This window comes from Protopterus annectens, chromosome 13.part0 (assembly GCF_019279795.1).
Source record: "Protopterus annectens isolate FY-2018-M chromosome 13.part0, PAN1.0, whole genome shotgun sequence".
Taxonomy (NCBI): Eukaryota; Metazoa; Chordata; order Ceratodontiformes; family Protopteridae; genus Protopterus; species Protopterus annectens.
Genome location: NC_056747.1, coordinates 1,325,260,317 through 1,325,288,287, shown reverse-complemented (window position 1 = coordinate 1,325,288,287; position 27,971 = coordinate 1,325,260,317). Strand labels below are relative to the sequence as shown.

The window sequence follows — 27,971 nt, the reverse complement described above, 5'->3', positions numbered from 1 at the left end:
CCATCTGATTTTACATAATATTGTTGGCGAAATCCATTTCTATTAAACAATGTCAGTTATTCTTTCATTCCATATACCTCATATAACATAAAATCTATGTTAACATAGTACTCTTATAATATCAATATTTAAATCATATCCATGTTTATTTTATCCACTTCTCTTATACTTTCGAAAAAAAATTCTTTACACAGTTTTCCCATAACTTATTTATTCTTTTACATTTCAAAAAACACATGTTCTGTAGTGTCATCTTCTTGACCATGTAGACATATTGCATCACGTTTTTCTTATATGGCGTATTTCCTTTTACTGGCAATGTATTTATTACCAACCTACACAAAAAATCTTTACATTCTACTTTCTGATTACACAACTTGCTTATTTTTTATAGCTTTAATGTTTTCATCTGTTAGATTTCCCCATGGTTTTCACATAGTAATATTTTATCACTGCATTCTTAAACATATTTTTCTATCTCACCAGTTTATATTTTCCACAAAAATATCTTTTTCTTAATATTTTATTTCCTCAGTTATAGTTTTTCCTTTTAGTATACCCCCAAATTATCATATTTACACAATTATTACTACTAATCTCTCATCTTTTTCATTTACCCATGTGAGGCTGCCAGCCCAGCTATCTGCATTTTGTAAATATGTTATTTGTGAATATTAATATGATCCATAGGTGTGCCTTAACATATAGTTCTCTTACATATGTATGTGTATATTAAACTACTCATGCAGAAATGTGTGTTGAACTGTTATGTTATGTACTGAGTTTCAAGAATGTAGCCACAGTGTACCGTACTGGAAAAGAACAGAAATGTATATAAACTTTATTAATAGTAGAAGTTGGAACATACAGAGTTAACTTGCAAAACTTCAAGAAAATAAGTTAAAAGTGTTTTACGATATGCTTTCAGTGCAGCAAGCAGACACAATATCTAGAGCTAGGGGTTTTCCTATTATCTTGAAACAGAAATAACTACTAGGCTTCAAATGCAAAGTTTTTTTTATTGTTCTGTTACTTCCTAGCAGCAGCACATCTGAGATATAAGTATTTTTGATACAGAGATGTTAGTTTCTGTTATCCTGGGAACTGAGGGCAGGTGACAAAGAGTGATGTCATCCAGCTGACCCAGAAGTAATGTTTTGATATTAGTTTGGGAACTCTCTCAGATACTGGGCATTTTGTATTTTGTCTTACATCTAGAAACATCCATTTAGCACTTCTCATCTGCATTTGCCTTGCACTGTAAGTCAGTCTAGGGTACAGTGACATCTTTTAGATATAGACAGGAATATAGTAAAGATTAGTTTAGATGTTTTATGTATTTATTTGAGACTGTCCTACAATGTTATTTTAAAATATTTCCTGTGATTCTGAACTATGAAGTCACTGTGTTGCATTGAGTATTGTCTTGTTAATTGTGGCTGGTTTGTTTAGAGATCTTTAAGCTCTTAAGAGTACTTGCGTATGTCTTTGGTGACACTATATAGGCCACTCAAATAGCCTTGGCCTTGGGTCACACTTACCATTTGGATAATAGTAACATCACACAGTAGGCTTGATCACCCTTTGGGAAGGGCCTTAAAGTAGCTGATAAGAGGTTCTTGTGGCAGTGCCAACCACCTTATAGTCTGGGCAGAAGGGGGAATAGCTAGAAAACCTTTGCCAACCTTTCCCAGGTGTGTGTTTGTGTATAAATCAAATCTCAAAGTGTGTGTGTGTGTGTGTGTGTGTGTGTGTGTGTGTGTGTGTGTGTGTGTGTGTGCGTGTGTGTGTGTGTGTGTGTGTGTGTGTGTGTGTGTGTGTGTGTGTCAGCTACTTGAGCAAGGACATGAAGCACTGGTTGGACAGACTGAGTGCTGGGAGGACTTGGCTTGGAACCCTGGCTAAGGACTCCTCTATAGCTGTGCCAGTGGGGCAGTCTTATTGGGGATCTGGAGAAAGAGGGAGAAACCAGCCCCAGACTGACTGTGATCTATGTGTGCTCTTGAAGGAAATTGTACTTTACTGTGTATATACTTGTCATCCTCCCAATGTGCACATCCCTCACTGGTGTTAGTAGTGAGGACTGAGGCTCCTTGATTACTGGGCCACTGCAGGGGTGTCACATAATAGTTTGGCAGTGGTGGGATAGCCACATCACATATTAATTGGCTTGTAGTGGTGTGGATATTGAATTCCTGTAGACAGGGTACAAACACCTTCAGTGACCACTGTACACAATCAGCCACACAATGAACATTCAGAGTTCATATCACAATTGTTTTAGTTATTTTTTTTTTTTAGCTTAGTCAGTCAGGGACAGCAGGCAAGCATGTCAGCAGAGGAGTATGGCAAGCTGACCAAGAGCCAGTTGGCAGAGATGTGCCAGGCTAAAGGACTGGTGCATGCCAACCTGACTAAAGCAGTCATGATTGCAGCTTATTGTGTTATATGACTGCAGCTTAAGTCACAGCTGCATCAGGATCAGCAACCAGGAGGACAATCAAACTGGCCGTGGAGATGTACAACTCTCAGAAAATGGACAGTTCAACCTTTCCACAGAGGACTTCAAAATCCGTCTGGAGTTAAAAAGACTTGAGCTTGAGGCCAAGTGTTTGGAAATAGAGGCAGCAGAGAGACTGAGGTGTCTAGAGAGTGAGGAAAATGAGAAACTGAAACATCTGAAGGCTGAGGAGAATGAGAGGTAGAGGGCATCTAAACAGTATAATGTTGACTAAGGGCTATGGGTGTGGTTCCTGTCCCTCTTAACTCCATGGTGAAGCTGTAACTGTTCTTTCCAAACTGTCTGATACTGACTGTTTATATTATAATGTTGTAAAGAACTGTATGCTAGAATTTTAAGTTAACACCTGAAGCTTATAGGAAAAAGTTTCCTCAGCATAGATGCAAGGCAGATGAAAATGTGTGTGAATATGTTGCTGAACTAAGCACTTATTTTCATAGATGGGTGAGTAGATGTCAGGTCACCACTTTTGAAGTGCTAGCAAATCTTTTGGTGAGGGAACAAGCCCTTAGCACATTGCCTGAGGACAGGAGACTCTGGTTAGCTGATAGACAGTGCACTACTGTAGATGAGTTGGGGAAGAAGGGAGACCTATACCTAGCAGGCAGGGCATCACTGCACAGGAAAGGGACATGCAGTGTTGTTCATGGGTCTAAGGGAACTCATGGTGGACAGCCCAGACTGACCCAACAGAGTCTGGCAGTAGCAGGGGAAGCCACTTGCCCAGGTACACATCCAGGACCGAGGGTTAAATGTTTGAAATGCAACCAGTGGGGCCATGTAGCATATAGATGTCCATGGAGGCAAGGTGGGGAACGAAACGTGGGAGAGCCAGTAAGTGGGAATGAAAAAATGCCAGCAGTAAGTTGTCTCGAGATAACAAGGGTACCAAACTTCCACAAGAGGTTATATCCTATCATAGTGAATGGCAAAGAGGCCACTGTTAAGAGAGAGACAGCCTCTGACCTAACCATTGTGAAGCATGCAATGGTTACAGAGGAGCACTACTTGCTTGGACAGTCTACTGTAGTCAGAGCTGAGAGACCCCATTCCAAATACCTTTGGCTAGGGTTCACCTTGACTGGGAGGGTGGAAAAGGAAACCAGCAAGTAAGTGTGTTTGGGGATATCCCTGCAGATGTCCTGATAGGGAAATATTTTCGTAATGCAATACCTTGTGTGCATGCAGTTACACACAGTCATGCTTGGAGACAGGCATGTGGGTCTGGTAGCCTGGGGAGACCTAGACAGACCACAGGCTTGAAGCCAGGACTAGTGTGGTGCTTACTTCGGGGTGGAAGCTACCCTGTAGCAGTGAACCTGAAGGTAAGCCACAGCTGCTGGTGGGTACTGATGTTCCCTTGGTCAGAGTGACTGCAAGGGCAGATGTGAGTAGTAGTATCCAGGCTGACAGTGAGGCACCACTGTCAGAGGATGCCAGACTTCCTGTGGAAGGGGAGCTGGGAAGTGTTACAATGAGAAAGTTGAGACAGGCACAGTTCTCATACCCTGCATTACAGGACCTATGGGAGGTAGCTAGTGAGGCACCAGATTCTCAAGGGAAGGAGGAATCTATACACTGGGAAAAAGGGTTACTGTACAGAGAGTGGACTCCTGAGGGAGGGATAGAGGGTGACAGAATACAGCAGTTGGTAGTGTCCATAGCCTAGCATCTGGCACTTCTAGCCATAGCCCATGATATTCCCTTTGCAGGTCATATGGGCATAAAATGTACAAAGAGATGTATTATGCAGAACTTATATTGGCCTGGGATGTCCAGATATGTAACGGAAACTGCAGGACCTGTGAGCAGTGCCAAAAGGTAGGCAAGACAGGAGACAAAGGAAAGCTCCTTTGATGCCTTTGCCTATGATTGAGGAGCCATTTCAGAGGATAGCTATGGATATTGTGGGGCCTCTGAGTACCCCATGTTCCACAGGGAAAAAGTATATCCTAGTGGTAGTAGATTATGCTACCATATTCTCTGAGGCAGTGGCTCTGTCTTCCATCAAGGCAAAAAACATCACAAATGCTTTGATTTTCATCAGGTTAGGTTTCCCAAAAGAAATACTGAATGGCAGAGGTGTCAGTTTCATGTCAGACCTGCTGGCCTGTCTGTGGAAGTACTGTGGGGTGAAGCACCTAAAAGAGGACCACTTGCTAACATCCCCTGACTAATGGTCTTGTTGAGAGGTTAAACTATATACTCAAGACAATCCTAAGGCATTTGTAGACCAGTTTAACAGGGAGTGGGACAAACCTTTGCTCCATCTGTTTGCTTACAGAGAGATGCCCCAGGAATCCACAGTGTTTTCACCCTTTGAGTTGTTGTATGGGCATAGGGTGAAGGGACCTCTAGACTTAATATGAGATAAGTGGGAGGGTGAGTGTGAATCCCATAAGGAGTCTGTTGTGGCATATGTCCTAAACCTCAGGACAAGGCTCAGGGAACTCGTGGGCTTGGCCCAGGAGAAACTGGCAGAAGCCCAACAGCAGAAAAAGATGTGGTATGACAGGAAAGCTCGAGCTAGAGAGTATGCTGTAGGGCAGCAGGTGATGGTTCTCATTTCTGTCAGACACAACAAGCTGCAGGCAGCTTGGGAGGGACCCTACAAGGTGGTAAGGAAAATCAGTGATGTTAACTACATAGTGGAACTGCTAGGCAGAGGACAGGGGCAACAATTGCATTATGTTAACATGATGAAACCTTACCATGATAGGGAGGCACTTGTGCTGAGTATCTGCAGTGGGCTATAGGAGGAGACTAAGGGGGATCTGGTGGCTGATCTCCTCAGTGAGGCTCGGACTGACACCTCAGTGGAAGTGGTAGCAATGTCCGAGCAACTATCTCCTACCCAAGTTCAAGAAATCCAAGCAGTGTTACAGGAGTTTGAGGACAAGTTCACTGGGAAACCAGGGTGCACCCACCTGGTGCAGCACCATGTGGATACAGGACCCCAAAGGCTATTAAGCAGGCCTTATAGGGTGCCTGAGAGAGTCAAACAGACTCTGAGGGAGGAGATACAGGAAATGTTGGAACTAGGCATAATTCAGAAGTCCAGCAGTACCTGGGCCTCCCCAGTGGTGCTGGTACCAAAGAAGCATGGCAGCACCAGGTTCTGTGTGGAGTACAGGAAATTAAATAGTCACACAGAGTCAGATGCTTACCCCATGCCTATGATAGATGAGGCCCTAGAGCAGCTGGGTGGGGCTAAGTATCTTACAACCATTGATCTTACCAAGGGTTACTGGCAGGTGCCCTTGACTCCTAGTGCTAGAGAAAAGTCAGCCTCTGTGATCCCTTTTAGCTTGTATGAGTTCACAAAGATGCCCTTTGGGATGAAAAATGCCGCAGTGTCTTTCCAGAGGCTGGTAGATCATATCTTAGCAGGATAATTTGCCCTTGCTTACCTAGATGCTATTGCCATCTACAGCCATTCCTGGCAAGAGCACCTTCAGCACGTCAGGGAGGTGCTGGGCAGACTACAGAGGGCAGGGGTGACCATTAACCCAGCAAATGTCTGGTGGGTATGGCAGAGGTCTCCTACCTGGGACATAGAGTGGGGAATGGTAAGATCAGGCCAGAACCTGCCAAAGTGGAAGCCATTCAGGCATGGCCTGCACCTGTTACCAAAAAGCAGGTGAAGACATTTTTATGGACAGCAGGGTACTACAGAAAGTTCGTCCCCATTTATAGTATCATAGCTGTTCCCCTCACAGACCTGACAAGCAAAAACAGGCCAGATAAGGTAGTGTGGATGCCGGCATGTGAGTAGGCATTTCAGAAGCTTAAAGGAGCTTTGGGAGGACCCCCTGTATTAGCCAATCCAGATTACAGTAAAGAATTTGTTGTGCAGGTGGATGCTTCAAACCATGGGGTGGTGGCTGTACTTAGCCAAGTTTCTTCAGAGGGAGAAGAGCACCCAGTGGTTTATCTCAGTCATAGGCTCCAACCCAGGGAGGAATGCTATGCAGCTGTAGAAAAGGAATGTCTAGCCATAATGTGGGCACTGCAGAAATTTCAGCCTTATCTGCATGGAAGGAAATTCACTGTAGTTACAGACCACAATCCCTTAACATGGCTACATCGAGCCAGGCAGCAAAATGCCAAGTTACTAAGGTGGAGCCTAGGGTTACAAGCATATGATATGACAGTGCAGCACCGTAGTGGGGTTAGCAATGCCAACGCAGATGGGCTCTCAAGACAGTAATGGGGTATGGTATTCCCAGATAGGCTCAACACTCTCAAGCAACGTTTCTCAAGGGTCACTTGAAAAACTAGCTTGAGTTTGGGGGTGTGGTTGTGAGGCTGCCAGCCCAGCTATCAGGCATTTTGTAAATAATCATATGTTATTTGTGAATATTAATATGATCCATAGGCTTGCCTTACTAATGTAAGAGAACTATATGTTATGTACATATTAAACTACTGGTGCAGAAGTGTGTGCTGAACTGTTATGTATTGAGCTTCAAGAATGTAACCACAGTGTACCCTACTGGAAAAAAACAGAAGTGTATATAAATTATATTAATGGTAGAAGTTGGAACCTACAGAGTTAACTTGCAAAACTTCAAGAAAATGTTTTACGATTTGCTATAAAAAAGTTAGTTTCAGTGCAGCAAGCAGACACAATGTCTAGAGCTACGGGTTTTCCTACTGTCTTGAAACAGAAATAATTGCTAGGTTTCAAATATAAAACATTGTTACTTCCTATCAGCTGCACATCTGAAAGATTATTATTTTTGACACAGATATGTTTGCTTCTGTTAGCCTGGGAATTGAGGGCAGGTGACGAGTGATGTCATCCAGCTGACCCAGCAGTAATGCTTTGATATTAATTTGGGAACTCTCTCAGGGACTGGGCATTTTGCATCTTGTCTTGGATCTATAAACATCCATTCAGCACTTCTTATCTGCATTTCCCTTGCTCTGTAAGTAAGTCTAGGGTACAGTGATATCTTTTAGATATTGATAGGAATATAGTAAATATTAGTTTAGATGTTTTCTGTATTTATTTGAAACTGTCTTGCCATGTTGTTTTAAAATATTTCCTGTGATTCTGAACTCTGTAGTCACTGTGTTGAGTTATTGAGCATTGTCTTGTTCTTTTATTATTTATTATTAAATATATTTAAACTTCTTAATTGTGGCTGGTTTGTTTAGAGATATTTAAGCTCTTAGAACATTTGTATATGTATTTAGTGACACTTTATAGGCCACTCCTAAACAGCCTTAGTCATGGTCACATTTACCATTTGGATAATAGTATCAACACAGTAATATTGGCTACCCTTTGGGAAGGGCCTTAAGGTAGATAAGGGTTCTGGTGGCAATGCTAACTACCTTATGGTCTGAGAAGAAGGGGATTGTTGTTGTCTTTCGGTTTTTCCAGGTTAGGGTTCGCCACAGTGGAACTCCGGTCAACTAATGATTGGCAGTAGAGTTTCACGGTGCCGAGTTACCAGCTCGATGCCCAACCTTCAACAAAGGCACGCCCATTTACGCATGTCTTTCGGAACGCCACTCGACCCGCTGGGAGGACATGCAGACTCCACACAGAAGGCACTCCCTGCACACTAGCTGAGAATTGAACAGGAGAACCTCTTGCTGTGAGGCAACAATGCTACCGCTGCACCACCACGGAGGTTCTGGAAAGAAGGGGGTTACAGCTAGTAAACCTGTGCCAGCCATTCCCAGGTGTGTGTTTGTGTATAAATCAAATCTCAAAGTGTGTGTGTATATCAAATCTCAAAGTGTGTGTGTATATCAAATCTCAAAGTGTGTGTGTATGTCTCAGCTACATGGTGAGGGACACGAAGCACTGGTTGGACAGAGTGCTGAGAGGACTTAGCTTGGAAACCTGGCTAAGGGCTGAACTCTATAGCTGTGCCAGTGGGGAGTCTTACTGGGGATATGGAGAAAGAGGGAGAAACCAGCCCCAGACTGACTGTGATCTCTGTATACTCTTAAGGGAAATTGTACTTTACTGTGTGTACTTGTCATCCTCCCAATGTGCACGTCCCTCACTAGTGGTAGTAGTGAGTATTGGGGCTCCTTGATTACTGGGACAGTGGAGGGGTGTTACAGTCCACTTTAACACTTTGTACAAAGCAGCTTATACCATTGGGTTAAATTAACCATAAACCTCCTCCTTTATTTACATACAAAACCCCTCTTTTTATTAGAGTTTAATCTAGAATCCCATATAAATGAAAAAAATATCTACGATAATTTCTTTTCAAAGGCTGTTGGCCATGTAAATGCACTTGCTAAGTATGCTATTTTCCCATCAGCACCGAACTTATCAAATAAGTCTGTTATTATCATAATTTAATTTGCATGTGTTAACAAAACTGGAATTCTTAACCCTTCAGGTATTGTATACCCAGCCTCCTTCACTCATTTGTGCACATTATTACTTTTTACCTAAATTTTGTTTTTTTGCAATTATCATAATGTTTTTTGCATATGTTAAAACTGGAATTCTTAACCCTTCAGGTATTATATACCCCGCCTCCTTCATTCTGTAATCTATTTCACATACTATCACATTCTGAACTAATGCAAAGAGTATACAACTCATTGGGCATCTCTGTCTTAACACCACTCTTCATATGTACCTCTTGGGTTAACCAGCCATTTACAAGTATTTTTACTTTATTACTATATGCCGACATACATAATTTCCTAACTTTCTCACTTACGTTATATTCTTTCATTATTGCCCATAACATTTTATGTCTAATTGTGTCAAATGCCTTATTGAGGTTTCCTATCATGATTTTCACTTCTTTTCTGCTCATGTAATTCACAATTTCTCTATAATTAATTTTTGACAATCTTCCCCTTTATACTGTATATGCTATCTTCCATAATATTTTTTTTGACTTGCATAAAATATCTTTAGTTATTATTCAGGCCAGGCTATTGTTGCTACCTGATAATGAAAAGAAAGGGTGTTGTCTATGAAGGTGTCAATACTTAAAATGACGATCAGTATGGAGCGGGGCATCGCATAAAGCGTAAGCCACTACTGAGAACTGTTTACTAAAATTGACAAAGCTACACTTCACTGCATTCATATTATACCCATTTCTAATAAACCTGTTTCAAATCATCTCTGACCAGAACTTGTCAGAAATTTGGGCTGCATCTCTTGGCATAAAAAGGACCAGTGATCATTAGCCTAGTACAGACCTATAAATCTATGAACCACTGATTTATATGGTTTACCCTTTGCTGTAGTAACACAGTTTTGAGTGAACATTTCCCATGTTGAACTCAATGGTGAACGGACTCAGCCATGTGTCTGAGTTAGTCGAGTGAAGGAGAAAGGCTTAATCCCAAGGTTTAGGCTGTTCTTAGGCAAAACTGCACATAGTTCCCTGCACATCTGAGCCTACAGTTCAGAGATCCTCTCTATACAAATGATGGCCTCCAAAAATGCATGTTTCTATGATAAGAACTTAAGCAAAGAGAAAAGTTGTAACATGGGAAAAGTCACATTTTTTACCTTATTATAAGCATAATCTGCTGTTTAGTTTTCAAGGACAGAAAATTACATTTCAAGACTTTGTGGGCCACTCTACAGTGAAATTGCATCCAACAACATATATGGTTTAAATGTGATGTTATCGGTAGGTAGGGACATTATGATTCTTTATTAAATCTTCAATAAGCCTAGTAATTCCATTTCTGTCTTAAATGCCATTAGTGACTATCCACTTCATTTAACAAAACCAAAAGGAGAATTTGAGAGGGCTTTACATCGACGTAATGTAGACAGACTTCATTCATACATCTCAACTATCCAGATTTTTACACAATGTCTTGGTCCGCATAAAATATGTGATTTTCTGATAAATCGTTGGAGTGCTGAAGTCACTAAATAATGAGAGACATTTGAATTTTAAACATTATACTCCTCAGAAAATTTATGCCAATGCAAAACCTGTTTCTCTAAGAGCAACAATTAAAATCTGTCCCTGATTTTGGGGCTTTGCTCCTCTGCCCCCCCCCCCCCGTTTTTTATTATTATTATCAATTACTGGCTTTATCCACATTTTTTAATCATGATGTTAAGAGGTATGTATGATATGACTTGCATTTGTGATACCCTTAGGACTAACGATGCAACAATAAACTGGGTCACACAGCTTCATCCACTTTAACTCATGCTACTACGATTATTTGTACTCATGAGATTCAATCGACGTTTCATTACTAAATATTTCTTTATAATAGGTACAAGCTGTGATGAAATAAAAATGTATGGGAATATGCATGCTTAACATACAGGGTACACTGTACCCAATCAAAACTAAACTCCTTACTTGCAACAGCTCAAACATCAACGACTCGAATGCATAACCAGTAAACACATGAAAGTCATACAATATAAACATTTTTGCCGGAAGACAAGCTCTCATACCCCCATTGTGCACTTTTCCTCAACCCCTTAATAGCATACAGTGTTCACTTTGTGGTTGGTCCAGCTGAGCAAGAGAGCATGAGCATTTGCAAAAATGTCTTCATTTTCTCCAGCGTGCTATGGCTCTTCAAATTTTGAGCCCACATGCATCACTGCAATATACGCAGCATCAGCAATTATTCCTGGTCAAACAAACAAAAAAGCAATGCAAACATTTATCAAGCAGTAGAAGGGGAAGCTATATTTCACACACTATCGATTTAAGCATACATGTACTTAACCTTATGGAAGATGCCACCATCTGTCTGGTACACTGCATAGATATAATGCATCTACACTCTTGCTATGACATCAACATTTTAAAGATTCACCTAAATCGGACATAATTACACTATTAGCTCAAACTAAGCCAAACGTACACAAACTCACCACACAAAACATAGCTACACAAAACTATGAAACACCTTTGCCACCTAAACAGCTCCTAAACCTCAGTCTGTATTGATATCTGCAGAGAAAAAGTAAATAAAAAAATAAACACAAATTGCATATTTTTTCTAATGAATTTAACTTCATGTTTACATTCTCCATCAAAGAATTTAAACTAGTGGAATTCAGAGAACTGGAAATCTCTAAAGATAAGGACTACAGTTCTTAATTAAGGTTTTGTTGGTAAGTTGGTCACATTCAAGCAAAATATCAAGCCAGTCCATAACACATCTGTGGGCTGCTGCAACCCAGCATTCTTTAAATACTTTATCAGAATCAAACTGCACATCAAAAGGTTCACTAGGGCTCTCTATAAACCGAAGACCTCTAGGTGCAACAGTCAACTCCATATGTTTTTAAGCCCAAAATGTTAAAATGTACCTTAAGTTTCCTTTTGCAGCAGCCTTTCAAATTTATCACACAGTTCTCTCATACCCAAAGGGACAGAATTGGGCACCTGTCCCACTGCAGAAAGGGATTATTTACACATTTCTGTCTCTCCTCAACAAACCGATCAAACAGCTGGGCATAATTGGAAATACCATGGTTGTTCTCACCAGTAGGAATCTGTGAAGCCTGGATATTATTCCATTGTTCTCTGTGACCCAGATGAATGTCCAGAAACACCAGCAGCACCCAACACATGTAAATAATCTTCTCTAACAATTAGTGGAATGTCTCTGTTAGGGTCTGAAGCCATAAAGACAACTAGTCCATACAGCTAGCAGCAATAAGAAAATCAAGACCACTGGTTCAGACCCAAAGTATTTTATTCTCTAGCACCTCGGTACAAAACCTTCCAGGAGTTACTTTTAGGAGTTACTACTGTTGCTAGTGGTATGGACTAGTTGTCTTTATGGCTTCAGACCCTAACAGAGACATTCCACAAATCTTTAGAGAAGTGCTGCTGGTGTTTCTGGACATTCATCTGTGTCACAGAGAACAATGGAACAGTATATTCAGGCTTCAGATTCCTACTGGTGAGAACAACCATGGTATTTGCAATTATGCCCAGCTGTTTGATCAGTGTGTTGCGGAGAGACAGAAACGTGTAAATAATCCCTTTTCTGCAGTGGGACAGGTGCCCAATTCTGTCCCTTTGGGTATGAGAGAACTGTGTGATAAATGTAAAAGGCTGCTGCAAAAGGAAACTAAGGTACATTTTAACATTCTGGGCTTAAAAACATATATGGAGTTGAATGTTACACCTAGAGGTCTTTAGTTTATAAAGAGCCCTAGTGAACCTTTTGATGTGCAGTGAGATTCTGATAAAGTATTTAAAAGAACGTTAGGCTGCAGCAGCCCATAGATGTGTTATGGACTAGCTTGATATTTTGCTTGAATGTGACCAACTTAAACAACAAAACCTTAATCAAGAACTACAGTCCTTATCTTTAGAGATTTCCAGTTCTCTGAATTCTACTAGTTTGAATTCTTTGATGGAGAATGTAAACATGAAGTTAAATTCATTAGAAAAAGATTAGGTAACTTCTGGAAGGTTTTGTATTGAGGCGCTAGAGATAAAATGCTTTTGGGTCTGAACCAGTGGTCTTGATTTTCTTATTGTTTCTAGTTGTATGGACAAATTGCATATTGGACTCATTTCAACATTAAAAAAAAAACAAAATAACTGAATCCACAATTAAGCAGACAATACATACACACACAACTCCACTAAAAATAACACTGCCTACACCTTAACCAACCTCTGCTAATGAATTCCATTCATATTTGAATGAAATGGTTGGCAGAAGGGTTAAGGTGTTTGCCTTGCAGACACAAGGTGCAGGGTTTGATTCTCATGTGGGATAACTGGCTAGGCTTAAAATGACCCTCAAAGGTAGCTATCTTAGTACTAATCTATGAATCTATGAAATATGTTAAAATAAGAGGAAAAAATGAAATACTGACCCACAAGTAGCCAATCAGAAAACAGCAGTACTTGCAAAGTGGGCTCATGCCACATTCTGTAAAAATAAACTAGTAAACATACTTTAATTATAAAACTAAAATCCTAACATAGCCATCACTACAGTAGTAAAATTAAAATTAACGTTACAAAAAATATTAATATTACTGTGTTTCTTGTATTGTAAACAGAATATGCATTCATTTTCTTTTCAATATCTTACAAAAACAAGTATGCCATATACTAACAGCTCTCGTACTTCCACTTGACATAAACCTCATTTGTTAGACTTTTTGGACATGTGTCATACGCATTACAATTTAAAAAAAATAGACACAAAGTCATCAATCAGTATGGGAAAATAAGTAGTTTCAGTTTTCTTTCTAGGTTATGCACAGAGCAAAATACTGCTCAAGCTACTGGTTCAGGCATGCTGAAATTTGACTGTAGGAAGGAAATACTGAGGTGCTGCATTTACAAACCATCAAAATAAAAAAAAATGCTTTTACTTACTTTAGTGCCAAAACGCTAGAACCATAATAGGTTGACTCATTAACAAAGCTTGCTTTTATCTGAGAAAACAAAAGAACAGCATTTAAAAAGAAATTAGCATTATTTAAATTGTCTATAACAAATCCACAGTTCGCATTTCTTGGTCTGAAACATCTTGGCCAATCATATTACAGGACACCTGCTCTTCCAATCTTGAAATGCCATAAATAACTCAAGAAATACAGACTGTTCAGTTGTTCTGACCAGATGCATACGAGTACAACAAAAGGTACAGTCATGAAGCTTGTACTTACCATACCTATAACAGTAGTCTTTTAGCTACGTGGATTGTGTCCTGCCTAGGACATAACAACTAGCCAGCTTCACAAAGCTCTGACTACTTCCCACATCTTCATTCTGACCACTGATGACATCCCAGGGGATATAAATCAGCAATCAGAGCAAAGAAATCTTCAGGACATTCGCACCCGTAGACAGGGAACAGCTTACTCATTCTGAATCTGTAAATAGTAACAAATAACTTTATATCACAGCAGCCAACTATATACAGAAGGGTGATGGTGGGTGGGTGCAGCAGTGAGGAATTAGAACATTACTGTTGCAGGAAAGTACAACTTACACAGCTGTACTATGGTCATTATTCTCACTGCCGCAGTAGCCTTGTGGCTATATGGGATGATTACCAAAGCCTGTCCAGCCTGGGAGGAGGAAGGATAAGGAGTCAAGAATCTCTGGAGAATTGTCCTATCAAACCCAGTTCTGGGTCTGGAAAAGGAATCCAGTATGCAACACTTTACAAAAGTACATACAGAAGACTATGTAGTGGCTTCTAGGGTCCATCCCGTAACAGTATGCCAGCATAGAAAACAAGACTCTATTAGAATGTGTTTTACTCCTGCCTGGAAATGTTTTGCCATGGTGGGACTAAGAAAACATGTAGCAAGAAACAAGGAACTGGAATTGTCTGAATGAACACAGGTTTTCCTTTTCTAGTCCAATACTAGGAATTCCAGCTATACAGCTTTCCTAAAAGAACATAGTACTGCCAAGATAATGCAGGAGTTCCAAAGGCATGGCCAGGATGTAGGGTCCTATTCATTTTCTTGTAAAGTACGGGCAAAAATGCTCAACAATTCTTATTTTTCTTAACTTTGTTTGTTTTATATTGTATCTTTAAATACTATGATTTTATTTGTACTTCTGTATTTACTGTAATATAATTGTTTCATATTGTATCTTTAAACATTATGATTTTATTTGTACTTCTGTATTTACTGTAATATAATTGTTTCATATTGTATCTTTAAACATTATGATTTATTTGTACTTCTGTATTTACTGTAATATAATTGTTTCATATTGTATCTTTAAACATTATGATTTATTTGTACTTCTGTATTTACTGTACTATAATTACTTGATTGTAACTTTTGTTATTGTGGAGCTTTTCTCCACAGGACTCCATTGAAAATGGGTCCTTCTTGGCCCAATGGACCATCCTGGCAAACAAACTGCAAATAAAAATTTAAATGTAGAATCTATTCTCCCTGTCATTCAAATTCTGATAGAAATGAGGGAAACAGATGGCAATAATCAATGCACTATCAAAGTAGTAATGGCATAAATGGAGGATTTTTTTTTTTTTACAAATAACCCTACATTTATGGAAAAGCAAAAGGGTTACCCAACATAAATACTTGCAAACCAGATAATCTATTGCAGACATCACAGCAATAACAGTCTACAAAAATGAACTAAAACCAACCAGAATAGCTAGTTCAAACATGGACAGAAATAGCATTCTCAGCAAAAAGTAAACATCCTAATTGTCACCTGAATAACAGGTGACCTTGTATATCAACAGAAAAACCTCATTGTAGAACAACTTGAGCAAAGTCTGAAATGAAGAGGATGATCCACAGGCAGACATGCAGAAATGACGGATAGATAACCCTTGACAAAGAAGTAAACAGGCTATACGATAGTAACTCACACAGCTGTTTGAGAACCAGAAGCAATAATCCTGGTGAGGGTCCAGTTCACAGGTGAGGCACCAACTATAAAATCTTCTGCAATGGAGAAATAATGTTACCTGGGACAAAAGGGAGTCACAGCAATCATTTTGAAGAGTCCTTCTGAATCTTCATATTCACCCTGGGTATCAGTGGAGTGGGAGGAAATGCAAAAACGAACATTCCTGACCATGGGAATGAAAATGCATCTATTTTTGAAGCTTGTCTGCATGTGTTCAGTTGTCTGTTTTGAAAGGAAACAAATCTGAGGTACTCCCCACAACTGGATCAACTTCTGTAAAACCTCCTCATTCAGTTTCCATTTATTAGGGTCTATCCTGGCCCTACTCAGCTTGTCTGCAATTATATTTTATTCTGAAAACTTATGAAAAACCACGAACTAATGAAAAATATATCCAACAACACAAAGGCAATCAAACAGACAACCGATGAATAAATGAAAAGAGGAATTTATTTGTAAGCGCTTTTGGCTGCGTAATACCAGCCTTCATCAGACAACTTCAAATTCTTCATTACAATCTTATATAGAGCATACTAATTAATCAATTAAGATTTTAAAATGCCTAATGGCTTCTTAAAAACATATACTCAAGACTTTTTAATACATCACTATATATATATATATATATGAAATTACATAAATAATTTATTTTATTATTCCAACATTCTAACTAAAAATATAAAATATATGTATATAATATATGATTGAAAAACATATACATATAAATTATATAAATTATGTGAATATATGAATGTGTATATGTACTAAAAAATCATTAAAAATTATTAAAAAATTATCTATCTATGGCCTTCAATTTTAAAATACTAGTGATGGAAATGGAATCATTAAGACCAGGAGGTTGGTTGGCATTTAAAAACACCTGCAGCCGAAAGCGCTTACAAATAAATTCCTCTTTTCATTTATTCATCGGTTGTCCATTTGATTGCCTTTGTGTTGTTGGATATATTTTTCATATATTTTATTCTGACTGAGTGTAAATTGCGTGGAGGGTTAAGGAACACAGTAAAGGTACCTCCCAAGTCATTACAATGGATACCACCTGGTCCTCCCCTTTTAAGTACCACATCCCTGTAGCACTGCCTGTAATCCCTGAAGAGGTTCTGCAAATCACCTGAAGAAGCCCTGGGATCCATAAACGATAAAGAGATTTTAAGGTATAGATCACAGCAAACATCTCTGACATTTACATGCCTTGTTATGTCTGAGAAGTTCCACAGACCTTGCACCTTTAACCCCATAGAAACTGCTCCCCAAGCAAAATCTGAGGTGTCTGTACTTACAGCTGGACTGGCACTCTGCAGAGAAAAGCGGAGACATGGATTCAGAGCTATTTCTTGTCTCCACCAACTTGGTTCCCTTTTTACCAAGTCCAATATTTGAATCTAAAATTTCAGAGGATGAAGATGATAGATCCATGTGTTTTTTTCACAAACCATAGCATTTTTTGCATCTGTAACCTGGTGAGTGGAATCATGAGAGTAACAGAAGTCATAAACTCTAGAATCCTGAGATATTTTCTTGCAGAAGACTGATTGGAAACTTTCTTGAGTTTCTCCAAACAAAAATCTACCTCCTTTTGCAGAGAAGTGCCTGTAAGGCATTCCAGAAAGACAATCCTGTGTGACGGAGTCAAGGGGGAATTTTGAACATTTATCTGGAATTTCAGATTGGCAAGAAGAGATGAAACCCATTTTAAGGACTCAACATCTGGGAAAAGACTCTACATAAATAAGTAGTCTAAATAAGATATGTGAATGCTATTCAGTCTGCAATGAGCTATGACTGGAGCTATACACTAAAAAGCCTTGGAGCTGTGACTAACCCAAAGGATAATTTAAAGAACTGATTAATTAAATCCAAACATTGAGAATCCAGGAAATTTCTTGAATCCTGAGGCTATGGGAATGTGATAAGCATATTTTGGTTCTAATGTTACCAGGACACTTGGGGGGGGGGGGGTTGAGGGCTAACAGTGTTTGAAGGGTTAGCATTTTGAACTTTGATAGTTTTACACGCACATTGAAAAAGGAAAGCTCTAGTATTGGTTTTCAAGAAAGCTTTCTATGGTACCAGACAAATTCTGAAATAGAAACCCTTGCCCTTTGATCCTAAGGTAATGGTTCTATGACTCCTAGAGTAAGTAAGTGACGAAGAACCTGAAGAAAAACAACTCTGCTTGGTTCAGAGAATGTTTGGGGGGGGGGGATTTCCTCTGAAAGGGAGGTATTTGTATCCAATACCAACTGTAACTTTCCTGAACCACTCTCGGTACCTAATAATCTGAAACAATCTTTTGCCAAAAGGGAATGCAAAGAGATGAGTTTCTGGGACAGGTTTTAAAAGATGAATTAGAGCAGGAGGAAAGCACAGGGATAGAATAATGGCACAGTAATTGTGGGGAATTAGACACCCCCCTTTTTAAAAAATCATTTTTTTCCTGTTATTCCCCCTCCTACCATCTTTTTTTCTTCTTTGTTTGCCTTGCACTGTCAGGGATTGCTTTTTTTTTTTTTTTTTTTTTTTTTAAATATAAGGAAAAGAGGATTAGGGACATTTGTAAACAGGGACTTGAAAAAAACACCCTTTGAATTAACTTAAAGGACCACTACAGGCAAACGATGAAGAAAACATATATTTTTTTATCTTGCCATGATTTACTACACCTCCCAAAGCTGCCTTCAGCAAAATAAGTACTCATTCCTAATTTTATTTTGTTTTTACTCTTGTCTGCCCTCATGGGGGCAGACATGGTGATTCCTTTGGAAAGCTAAATCTGTCCTGTAATGCAGACTGTGAGGACAAATAGCCCTACCATTTGTTGTCAGACTAGACTTCCTTTCACTTACAATGGAACTCCTGAAAAAAACTGCCAAGTTTGAGAGTCTGCAGCTCATGTGTCATTGACTGGTATGTGCTGAGTTTTACAAATGTTGTTCCTACTGATGTACTACACATTCACTGAAAGAAACTTGCAAAAGTGTCAACAAATTACTGGGATAAAAAAGACTTTTCACAAGGAGCAGTTTTGCAAGTTTCAGTTCCTGGCCAGATTACTCCTCCCATCTCCCCTCCTTCAGTGGGCTACTGTCTCACATTTCCAGCTTTACTAGATTCAACTATTTAGTCAGCTTTGCATGACAATAGAAATAATAAAATAGCCTGGTGTGCCACTAAAACTGTTCCCTTGTATGTCTCTTCACTTCTGAATAGCAATTCCCAAGAATAAAAAAAAAAAGCAAACTCATCAGTCCAGAGTTTAGGCTAGTCTATCCATTTTTTAAAATGTGCACAGTAAAATATTCAACTTGCAATGCATTTTGGCTGCTGACATGGTTATCTTTACATAGTTATTCTCTTATAGTATAACCTGAACTTATGGTATTTAATGGTAAATTTTACAATAATTCTCAGTTTCTTAACAATGACCTCCCAAGCCTCTGATGTGACCTAGTACTTTCTTACTATTGCTTTATGTAGTTTGTCTTAGTTGTATATTTGTAGTGTGTTTCTCATCCTCTCAGCAACAGACTCCTGGAGAAGCATATACTTGTATAGAAAGAGTACCAGCACTATAGCAGTGATACCACACTCCAAAACAATGCACTCGAACATAGTACTGACAAACACAGGGAATGTATATGTCTGAATCAAGCAGTGATGAAATTGCTAGGGACTTCACTGAGAAAAATTTTACTCTTAATTTCTCCATTTCATAATGCACAACATTCGCACCACACTTACAAAGGCACATCTCCACCTTCCACAAACACAGCAACCCACACAACTGCTACGGTTTCTCCCTTCAGTTATTGCAAGCCAAGAATAACACGTTTTAATAAGGATACCTACCAGACAAGTCTGCATAGTGCACTTGGTCTACCTGCATCATCGCACCCCCCCCCCCCCCAGCAACTGCAACATTGCCAGATAAAGCCACTGCTATGGTCTGGTTTCTCCCTTCAGTTATTGCAAGCCAAGAATAACACTTTTTAATAAAGATACCTACCAGACAAGTCTGCATAGCACACTTGGTCTACCTGCATCATCGCAGCTCGCCCCCCCCCCCAGCAACTGCAACATTGCCAGATAAAACCACTGCTACGGTCCGGTTTCTCCCTACAGTTACTGCAAGCCAAGAATAACACTTTTTAATAAAGATACCTACCAGACAAGTCTGCATAGCACACTTGGTCTACCTGCATCATCGCAGCTCGCCCCCCCCCCCCTCCAGCAACACCAACATTGCCAGATGAAACCACTGCTATGGTCCGGTTTCCCCCTACCATTATTACAATCCAAGAATAAATAGAAGTTATGTTTTTACCATAACGTTCCATGTTAGTTGTCTTCTTCTCGCCTTCTTTCTTGCTGGATGGGTTCGGAGCCGACCTCGGCTCGACGGCTCACTCTAAAAGCTCGAGAGTTGGTTCCACCGGCTCGAGGCTCCCCTTATATCCCACAATGCTAGGCGGTATTACCTCAGATCTCGTTTGTAAGTTAGGCCCAGCCAATAAAAACTCCAGAACTACTGGAAAAGGAAAAACCCACCTCTATAAAAGGAAGGGAAGAAGGTGACCTGAAAACCTGATGAAGGAATATATGCACAGTATAGCATATACGTATACACAATAGAGGTGGTAGAAAGAGAGGTCACAATCAAACTCCTCTAGGTCTGTCCAGGCTAGGGGAAGGAGGTGGGGCCTTAAGAAAGAAGGCGAGAAGAAGACAACTAACATGGAACGTTATGGTAAGAACATAACTTCTATATGTTAAGTTGTCCATCTAGCCTTCATTCTTGCTGGATGGGACCGCGTCCCTAGCAGCTTGTCCCAGGTGGCCTATCGGAACAGACTCTTGAGAACAGTGGAACCAAAGTTAGCTCTATGTCTAGAAGCTAAATCCAACTTATAATGAGAAATGAAAGTGTGAGGAGTAGCCCAAGTAGCCGCTGCACAAATGGTGTCAATAGGCAGCCTGTCTTGGAAGGCTATAGAAGTAGCCAAAGCTCTGGTGGAGTGGGCCTTAGGTTTGTTAGGCAGATTTTGGTGTCTAATTTCATAAACAAAGGAAATCAGAGATGTTAGCCATCTGGAGAGTGATACCTTCGAAACTGAAAGTCCCTTTCTGCCTTCTACATAAGAGACAAACAACTGGCCAGTTTTTCTGATCTGTTTGGTCCTGTCCAAATAATACCTTAATTGACGATGGACATCTAGCCAATGCAATTTTTGTTCAGACCTGTTAGAAAAGTTAGGAAAAAACACAGGGAGGTCAATGTTTTGATTTAGATTTGCCGCAGAGGCTACTTTAGGTAAAAAGGATGGATTGGTCCGTAAGGATACCCTATCCTTATGAAACAATAGATATGGTGGTCGACTGCTGAGTGCATGAAGCTCTGAGACCCTTCTAGCTGAAGTAATGGCTACCAGAAAAAGAGTCTTCCAGGATAGCAATTTCATTGAACAGGAAGCTGCAGGTTCAAAGGGAAGAATTAAAGATGTGAGAACTAAATTAAGGTCCCAAGAGGGAGGAGGATCTCTTATAGGAGGTCTAAGAAGAAAAACTCCCTTCAAGAAAGCTTTGCAAAGCTTGTGAGACATGATGGCAGAATCTGAGATGCCCACATGAAAGTTAGATATAGCTGCAAATTGAACTTTAAGAGTAGAAGGAGAAGAACCTGCATGGAAAAGTTCAGCTAGAAAATCAAGGACTATTTGGATGGGAGCAGTGAAAGGATCTATGTCCCTTCCTTGAGTCCAATAGGCGAAACGTTTCCACTTACTAAGATAAATCCTCCGAGTGGAAGATTTATGGGAAGCTATCAAAATATCTCGAACAGAGTGAGATATTTGAGGAAGCCTGGCTAAGGTTGGAACTGGAGGAACCAAGCAGTGAGGTTCAGAGAGGGTAGGGAGCGATGTAACTGACCCGACTGATGGATCAAAAGATCTGGAACTAGGTCCAGATGCCAGGGTTGCTCCAACAGAAATTGATGTAGAAAGGGGAACCAAACCTGTCGAGGCCAGTAAGGAGCAATGAGGATCAATGAGGCCTTCTGAGCGATAGCTTTCTGTATCACTTGAGAGATTAGTGGGAAGGGAGGAATGCATACAGAAGTCCCGGGGCCAAACTTGGACTAGAGCGTCTCTGCTGGGCTGGCCTGGTAAGGGGAAGAGGGTGAAATAATCTTTGCACTTGCTGTTTTGGGGAGTAGCAAAAAGGTCGCAGCAAGGCTGACCCCACTTGAGAAAAAATTTTCTCCAAGATAGAATCTTTCAGAGACCACTCGTGAGGCATGAGGATAGCTCTGCTCAACTTGTCCGCGATAAGATTGGACTTCCCGGGGATGTGCATTGCTATCAGAAACCGCTGAGAAGAAATCGCCCATTGCCACAGTCTGAGTGCTTCTCGACATAGGGGGTAGGACCTGGTTCCGCCTTGTTTGTTGATATACCACACTACAGACATGTTGTCCATCTGAATTGCTATCGTTCCCAAGGGAAGAGAGTCTTGAAGGGCTTGCAACGCTAGAAGCACTGCTCTCATCTCTAGAACATTTATATGCAAGTGGCGTTCGACTGGTTGCCAAATGCCCTGGACTGTTCTGCCCTGATAATGCCCCCCCACCCGATCAGGGTGGCGTCCGTTGTCAAAGTAGCAACTGGAGGGGGAAGGACAAAGGGTCTTCCTAGGAAGAGCTGGGGGGAAGAAATCCACCAAAGAAGATGATTCTTGCATGCTTGCGTAATCACAATGGTGTGGGACATCGGAAGTTTTTGGTATGACCATTGTGTGAAGAGCATCCATTGAAGGATTCTCATGTGAAATCTGGCTAATAGAAGTAGAGGGATAGCAGCCGCCATAATCCCCAGTACTTTTAGAACTAATCTGACTTTGACTCTGTTGCTGTGGAAGAGAAGGTGAACCAGTTTGTGTATGTCTGCTATTCTTTGGTCTGTGAGTCTCGCAGACATGTTGACTGTGTCTAGATTTGCGCCTATGAAGGTAATAGCATGACAAGGCGACAAAACAGACTTTTCGCAATTTATTGAGATACCTAACTTCTGAAAAATGTGAAAGGTGTAGTCTCTGGCAAGTAGAAGAAGATGCTTGGTAGGAGCTGTGAGGAGCCAGTCATCTAAAGAAACACCTGGAAGCCTTGACGCCTCAGGTGAGAAGCTACCACTGCCATGCATTTGGTAAACACCCGGGGGGCAGTGGTGAGTCCAAAGGGCAGGGCTCTGAATTGAAAGTGACTGGTTCCCAGCCTGAAGCGGAGGAATCTCCTGAAGCGTCTGTTCATTTTTATATGATAGTACGCATCCTGGAGGTCTATAGAGCACATCCAGTTTTCCTTTCCCAATAGGGGTAGGATGGATTGTAGCGTGAACATCCAAAATCTTGTTTTCTTGACAGACTTGTTCAAGATACTGAGATCCAAAATGGGTCTCCAGTCCAATGTTTTCTTTGGAACCAAAAAGAACTTGGAGTAGATTCCGGATCCTTGCTGGTCTGCTGGCACTGGCTGAATGGCTCTTTTTGCAAGCGACTTTGATATTTCCAACGCTGCTTGATCCCTTTGAGCGGGTGGAACATCTGGAAGGGATTTTTTTGATTGATTTGGAATGCGAAAGAACGGAATGGAATAGCCTTCGGAAATGATGGACTGTACCCACTTGTCTAGAGTTATGGATCGCCAGGCTTCTGGGTAAAGTGATACTCTTCCCCCGACTGCCTCCGAAGGTGGACAGTCGGGCAACACCTCAGGGGTGCTGGAAGGGCTTATCGGAAAAAGTTTCTCGATTGCCCTGGTTCTGCGGACCCCCCTGCCTCTAGGCGGCGTCTACCATTATTGTTCCCCCTCTGCCTCTAGGGGAACCGACTCTGTCGTCAGGCAAAGTCCCTTGAGATTGTTTGTGGAACCACATCTTTCCACTTTTCTGGCCTTTGGGGTAAGGTCTAGAAGGAGTAGAAAAACGGACTCCGGCGGCAGAAGAGTTTTGCCATCTGTCTCGCACCTTGTCAAGGTTTCTTTCACTTGAGGACCAAAAAGGATGATCCATCAAAGCGGGGAATTAGTGAAAAGAGCGTCTTAAAGGGGTCCGCCAAAATTGCATAGCCGCATCCAGGCATGCCGTAAGGCCACACCTGTCCCTGCAGCTCTGCTCGCTCCATCAGCCGCATATGAAAGGAGGCGCATGGAGGAGTTAGCTATAGAATTTAGGGTAGCCAGCTGAGCGTTCATCTTGTCCTGAAAACCCGCAGCTGTAGGGTCTTTCAACATCTCACTCGCTTCCTTGATCAAGTCTCTTTGAAGCAGTGAAATGGCAGAGGTAGTTCAGCGCATAGCAAAAGTCGCTGGCGAAAACATCCGCTTCCTACCTGTCCATAGACCTAGATTCCTTGTTAGGAGGATGGACAGGTACCGAAGGATCAGCTAGCTCCTTCTTAGTGGCGGCAGCTACCACCATAGCATCCACAGAGACTCCCTTAGTGAGAAATTGCTTATCTGCTGGTGCTGTGATAAACTTTGAAGGTCTCCTGGGGGTGGGGTCCACAGAGTCAGGAACCGTCCAAGCCTTTTTAGCTACCACCTGCATGAGGGGTCAAGGGGGACACCCAGGAGGTGGAAGGGCGAGAGCCAAACGCCTCAAGATACACAGATTCATCCTCCGAAGGGTTAAGGGCTGGCCAATTTCCCCTCTGCTTCAGGATCTCTAAAATGTCTGCAAAGGAGACATCTTCAGAAGGGGAATGGGGGGAACCCTCGGAATCCTCTAAATCTGTGTCAGAGGTGACAGACTCAGGTGAGTCTATGTGCTTCCTCTTACACTTTCTCTTCCTAGGGGGCTCCCCTGCCAATTCAGGAGAGGCCTGGGAAGAGGATGAGATCCCCACAGGGGATTCTTGAGGAGCTGGCTCTCTGCGGTCTGGGATGAGGGAGTGAGTAGACATAACCTGAGGCACCGAAGAGGGAGGGGCGGACGGAGCCGACTGTGGAGTTGAACCAGGTTCCAACACACTCCGCATGACCTCGAACGCACCCCTGTCAGGCAGAGCCAGAGGTCCCGCTCCAAAAGCTGAAAACCTCCCTCGGCACCGACAGCGATGGCTCGAGGCCGATGTCGGAGCCGAACTCACCAGCGCCGAAGCACCGAGAGGGAGAGCGGGGTCGGACAAGGGTCCGATGCCACTCACCCCCTCGGAGCAGACGAGGGAAGTCCGGCACTGAGATTCTTCCAAGGAAGAAATCGGAGCCGAAGACAATTGTATCAGCTCCGACGGTATCACAGCCTCGGGTCCGAAACGCCCTGGCTCCGAGCTCAAAGGAGTCGGAGAAGGAATATTTTGAGAAATAGGGTTGAGCATCGACTGATGAGTCGGGCTCTGAAGCATCTGGGCCAGTGCCTTGGACTTAAGAAGTCGACTCACTACCCTCTGAAGGTCATGGTCCGAAAGCCGCGAAGACCTAGAGGACTGCGATCTATCCCTCTGTTCAGACAGCAGGGAGAAGCTGGGCCGAATGAACGGAGCCGAGGGGCGGTGACCTTGACCTCTTCCTAGATGTCGGCTCGAAGCCTGATCGGAGCCGGCGTAGTATTTCAAAACCTCGGCTCCGGCCGGGCAGGAACCACAGTGGAAGTTAGTGTCTCATCGGCTCCAGCGGCCGATGCAGGAGTAGACTTAGGAGTCTTAGGTGCCGACTCAGTACCTGGAGCCGAAGACCTAGAAGCCTTGGAGGGTTTGCCCGAAGAAGCAGTCGGGGGACCCTCAGGCTTTAACAAGCCCCGTAAAATAAGCTTGTTTTTTCTTTCCTGCAGGACTCTAGGGCTGAAGCCATGGCATACAGAGTCCTGCAGGTGTAAAGGTCCCAGGCAGTACACACAAGAAGTGTGACCGTCTGTCAGAGACATTTTCTGACAGCACGAGTCACACTTCTTGAAGCCTGAGACCTTTGAATCCTTGGACATATCAAGGAACAAGTGTAACCACACACAAGCACAAACACACCGATTACACTACACACTAAATAAAACTAACTTAAACTAAATAAATTTAGATAGTTTTAAATTTATAAAAATCCCTACAAAAAACACATACACTCCAAGGGGAGATGGGAGGGCCCGAAAGGCCTAAGGGAAGAACAATAAGTTCTTGTGGTAAAAAAAAGGGAAAAGAACAAGGAAGAAGGAATAAAAATCCTTTAAAATAAGGGGAAACTGTAAGGAAAACTAATTTAAAGGGGTTTTGTAACTTTTTTAAACTATTTTCTACACTCACCTGAAGCCGGTTGAAGCAACACGTCTCGATAGCTGTAGCGGCAAACGAGATCTGAGGTAATACCGCCTAGCATTGTGGGATATAAGGGGAGCCTCGAGCCGGTGGAACCAACTCTCGAGCTTTTAGAGTGGCGAGTCGGGCGAGGTCGGCTCCGAGCCCATCCAGCAAGAATGAAGGCGAGATGGACAACTTAACATCCCTTTTTAATAAGGATACCTACCAGACAAGTCTGCATAGGTGGCTGGATGTTTACAGTTCTTGTTATTAGCAGATGTGGTCCTTAACAGTTATGTTTTAAACATTGTGACTGGCTATTTACATTTCCTTTTACAGCACATTTGTTACTTTTACTAATTATTTTTTAAACATTGTTTTAGCCGGCATGCACACCTGCAAGGCCCCCCCAGGCAACTATAGCTTTGTCTGTTGCCACTGGATGTCATAACTTAATGAAATACTTGCTGTATCTTGTCCCAAATAGATCGGCCTCCACACTGAATACTTATAAAGTAAGGCAAGTACCATTTACTTGGTGTATTTTGTCCCCAAGATAGATTTACCTTCCTTTGTATTACTTGCACACCAAGGCCTTAAAGTAGTGTTTCTGCAACTAACTGCTTACACTCCTAATTTCCTGCTTCGACCTCTTCCTTGCTTACACTTACATTACAGCTCCAAGCCTTCCACTTCTTATGCTGATTACTTTCCTCTGCAGTCTTCTGTGAGGGGGCGGGTGAGATCTCTACCGGCTTTTTCTGGTTATACCTTCCCCCATTTTGTATCTCCCTCCTCTAACTTCCTTCTCCCCCATGCACATTAACTAGTCTATATTAGTGGGTCTCCTTGAGTGGCGCCCTTTTGAAAGTTATCTTTTGGCCTGCTTGTGGTGAGGAAGCTTCCCCAGACCTTTTTCAGTGTGACTGCATCAGTATAAGTAAATTAAACTAGTACAATACAGCCAAACAGACACATTTGCTGTAAACAGAAACAAGTGGAATGATACATTTGGTGTACAAAGAAAAGAAACAAGTAAGCCCATTGATATAATTGGAGTTAGCCCCGCTGCGCTCGGGCTCACTCCGCTCCCCTCTCTGCTTCCTATTCCCACCCGCCCCCACTAGTGCTACATTTCAACTGAACTTAGCCACGCCCATCATGCTAACCACCAATCACTGAATCTGCCCCACCCCTGTACCCATTTCCTTCTCTTCCACTATTCCACATCCTGAAAAGCACAGTCTTCCATCTAACTACCTTACAATCACAAACAAAACCTCTCATCATCCACCACACCCACCCCATCCCAAGCAGATCTCTCACTCATGACCATACCCAACCAAACCATGCCCAAACTACCCAAACCCACATGCATACACCTCTTACTATTGCTCCTAGGTGTACCCACACTCCCACTGCTAACTTCTATCACCAACCACCAAAAACAACTTAATTGTATCCATATACCAAGAAAAACTACTTCCACTGACATAACTACAACACACCCTTTTACTCAACTAGTCCCACATCACTACCAAACCTTCTTTATTCACCACTATGCACACAGATCACAGCCATCAAACTACCAGTCTCAAACAACTATAAAGAACTTTAAGACCCTAAACAAACTACTCAAACTCTATTTTTACCTCAGAACCTATTAGCTACGGTGATATACACCCAAACCCAGGCCCAGAAAATCTAGGAGCCCCAACCCTAATGATACCCTACTCCACCGAGACAAATCCACACTCCTCATTTTAAATTTAAATGTT

The 27,971-nt window shown here is 41.6% G+C and overlaps 1 protein-coding gene across 1 annotated transcript in view; it reads right to left on the bottom strand.

Moving 5' to 3' along the window:
- Positions 1-27,971, bottom strand: part of LOC122788280 (streptococcal hemagglutinin-like) — a 755,305-nt gene that overhangs the window by 143,765 nt on the left and 583,569 nt on the right. The window contains exon 5 of the mRNA XM_044055345.1: positions 13,864-13,922. Coding sequence (XP_043911280.1) covers positions 13,864-13,922 — 59 coding nt within the window. The remainder of the gene's footprint in view (positions 1-13,863; positions 13,923-27,971) is intronic.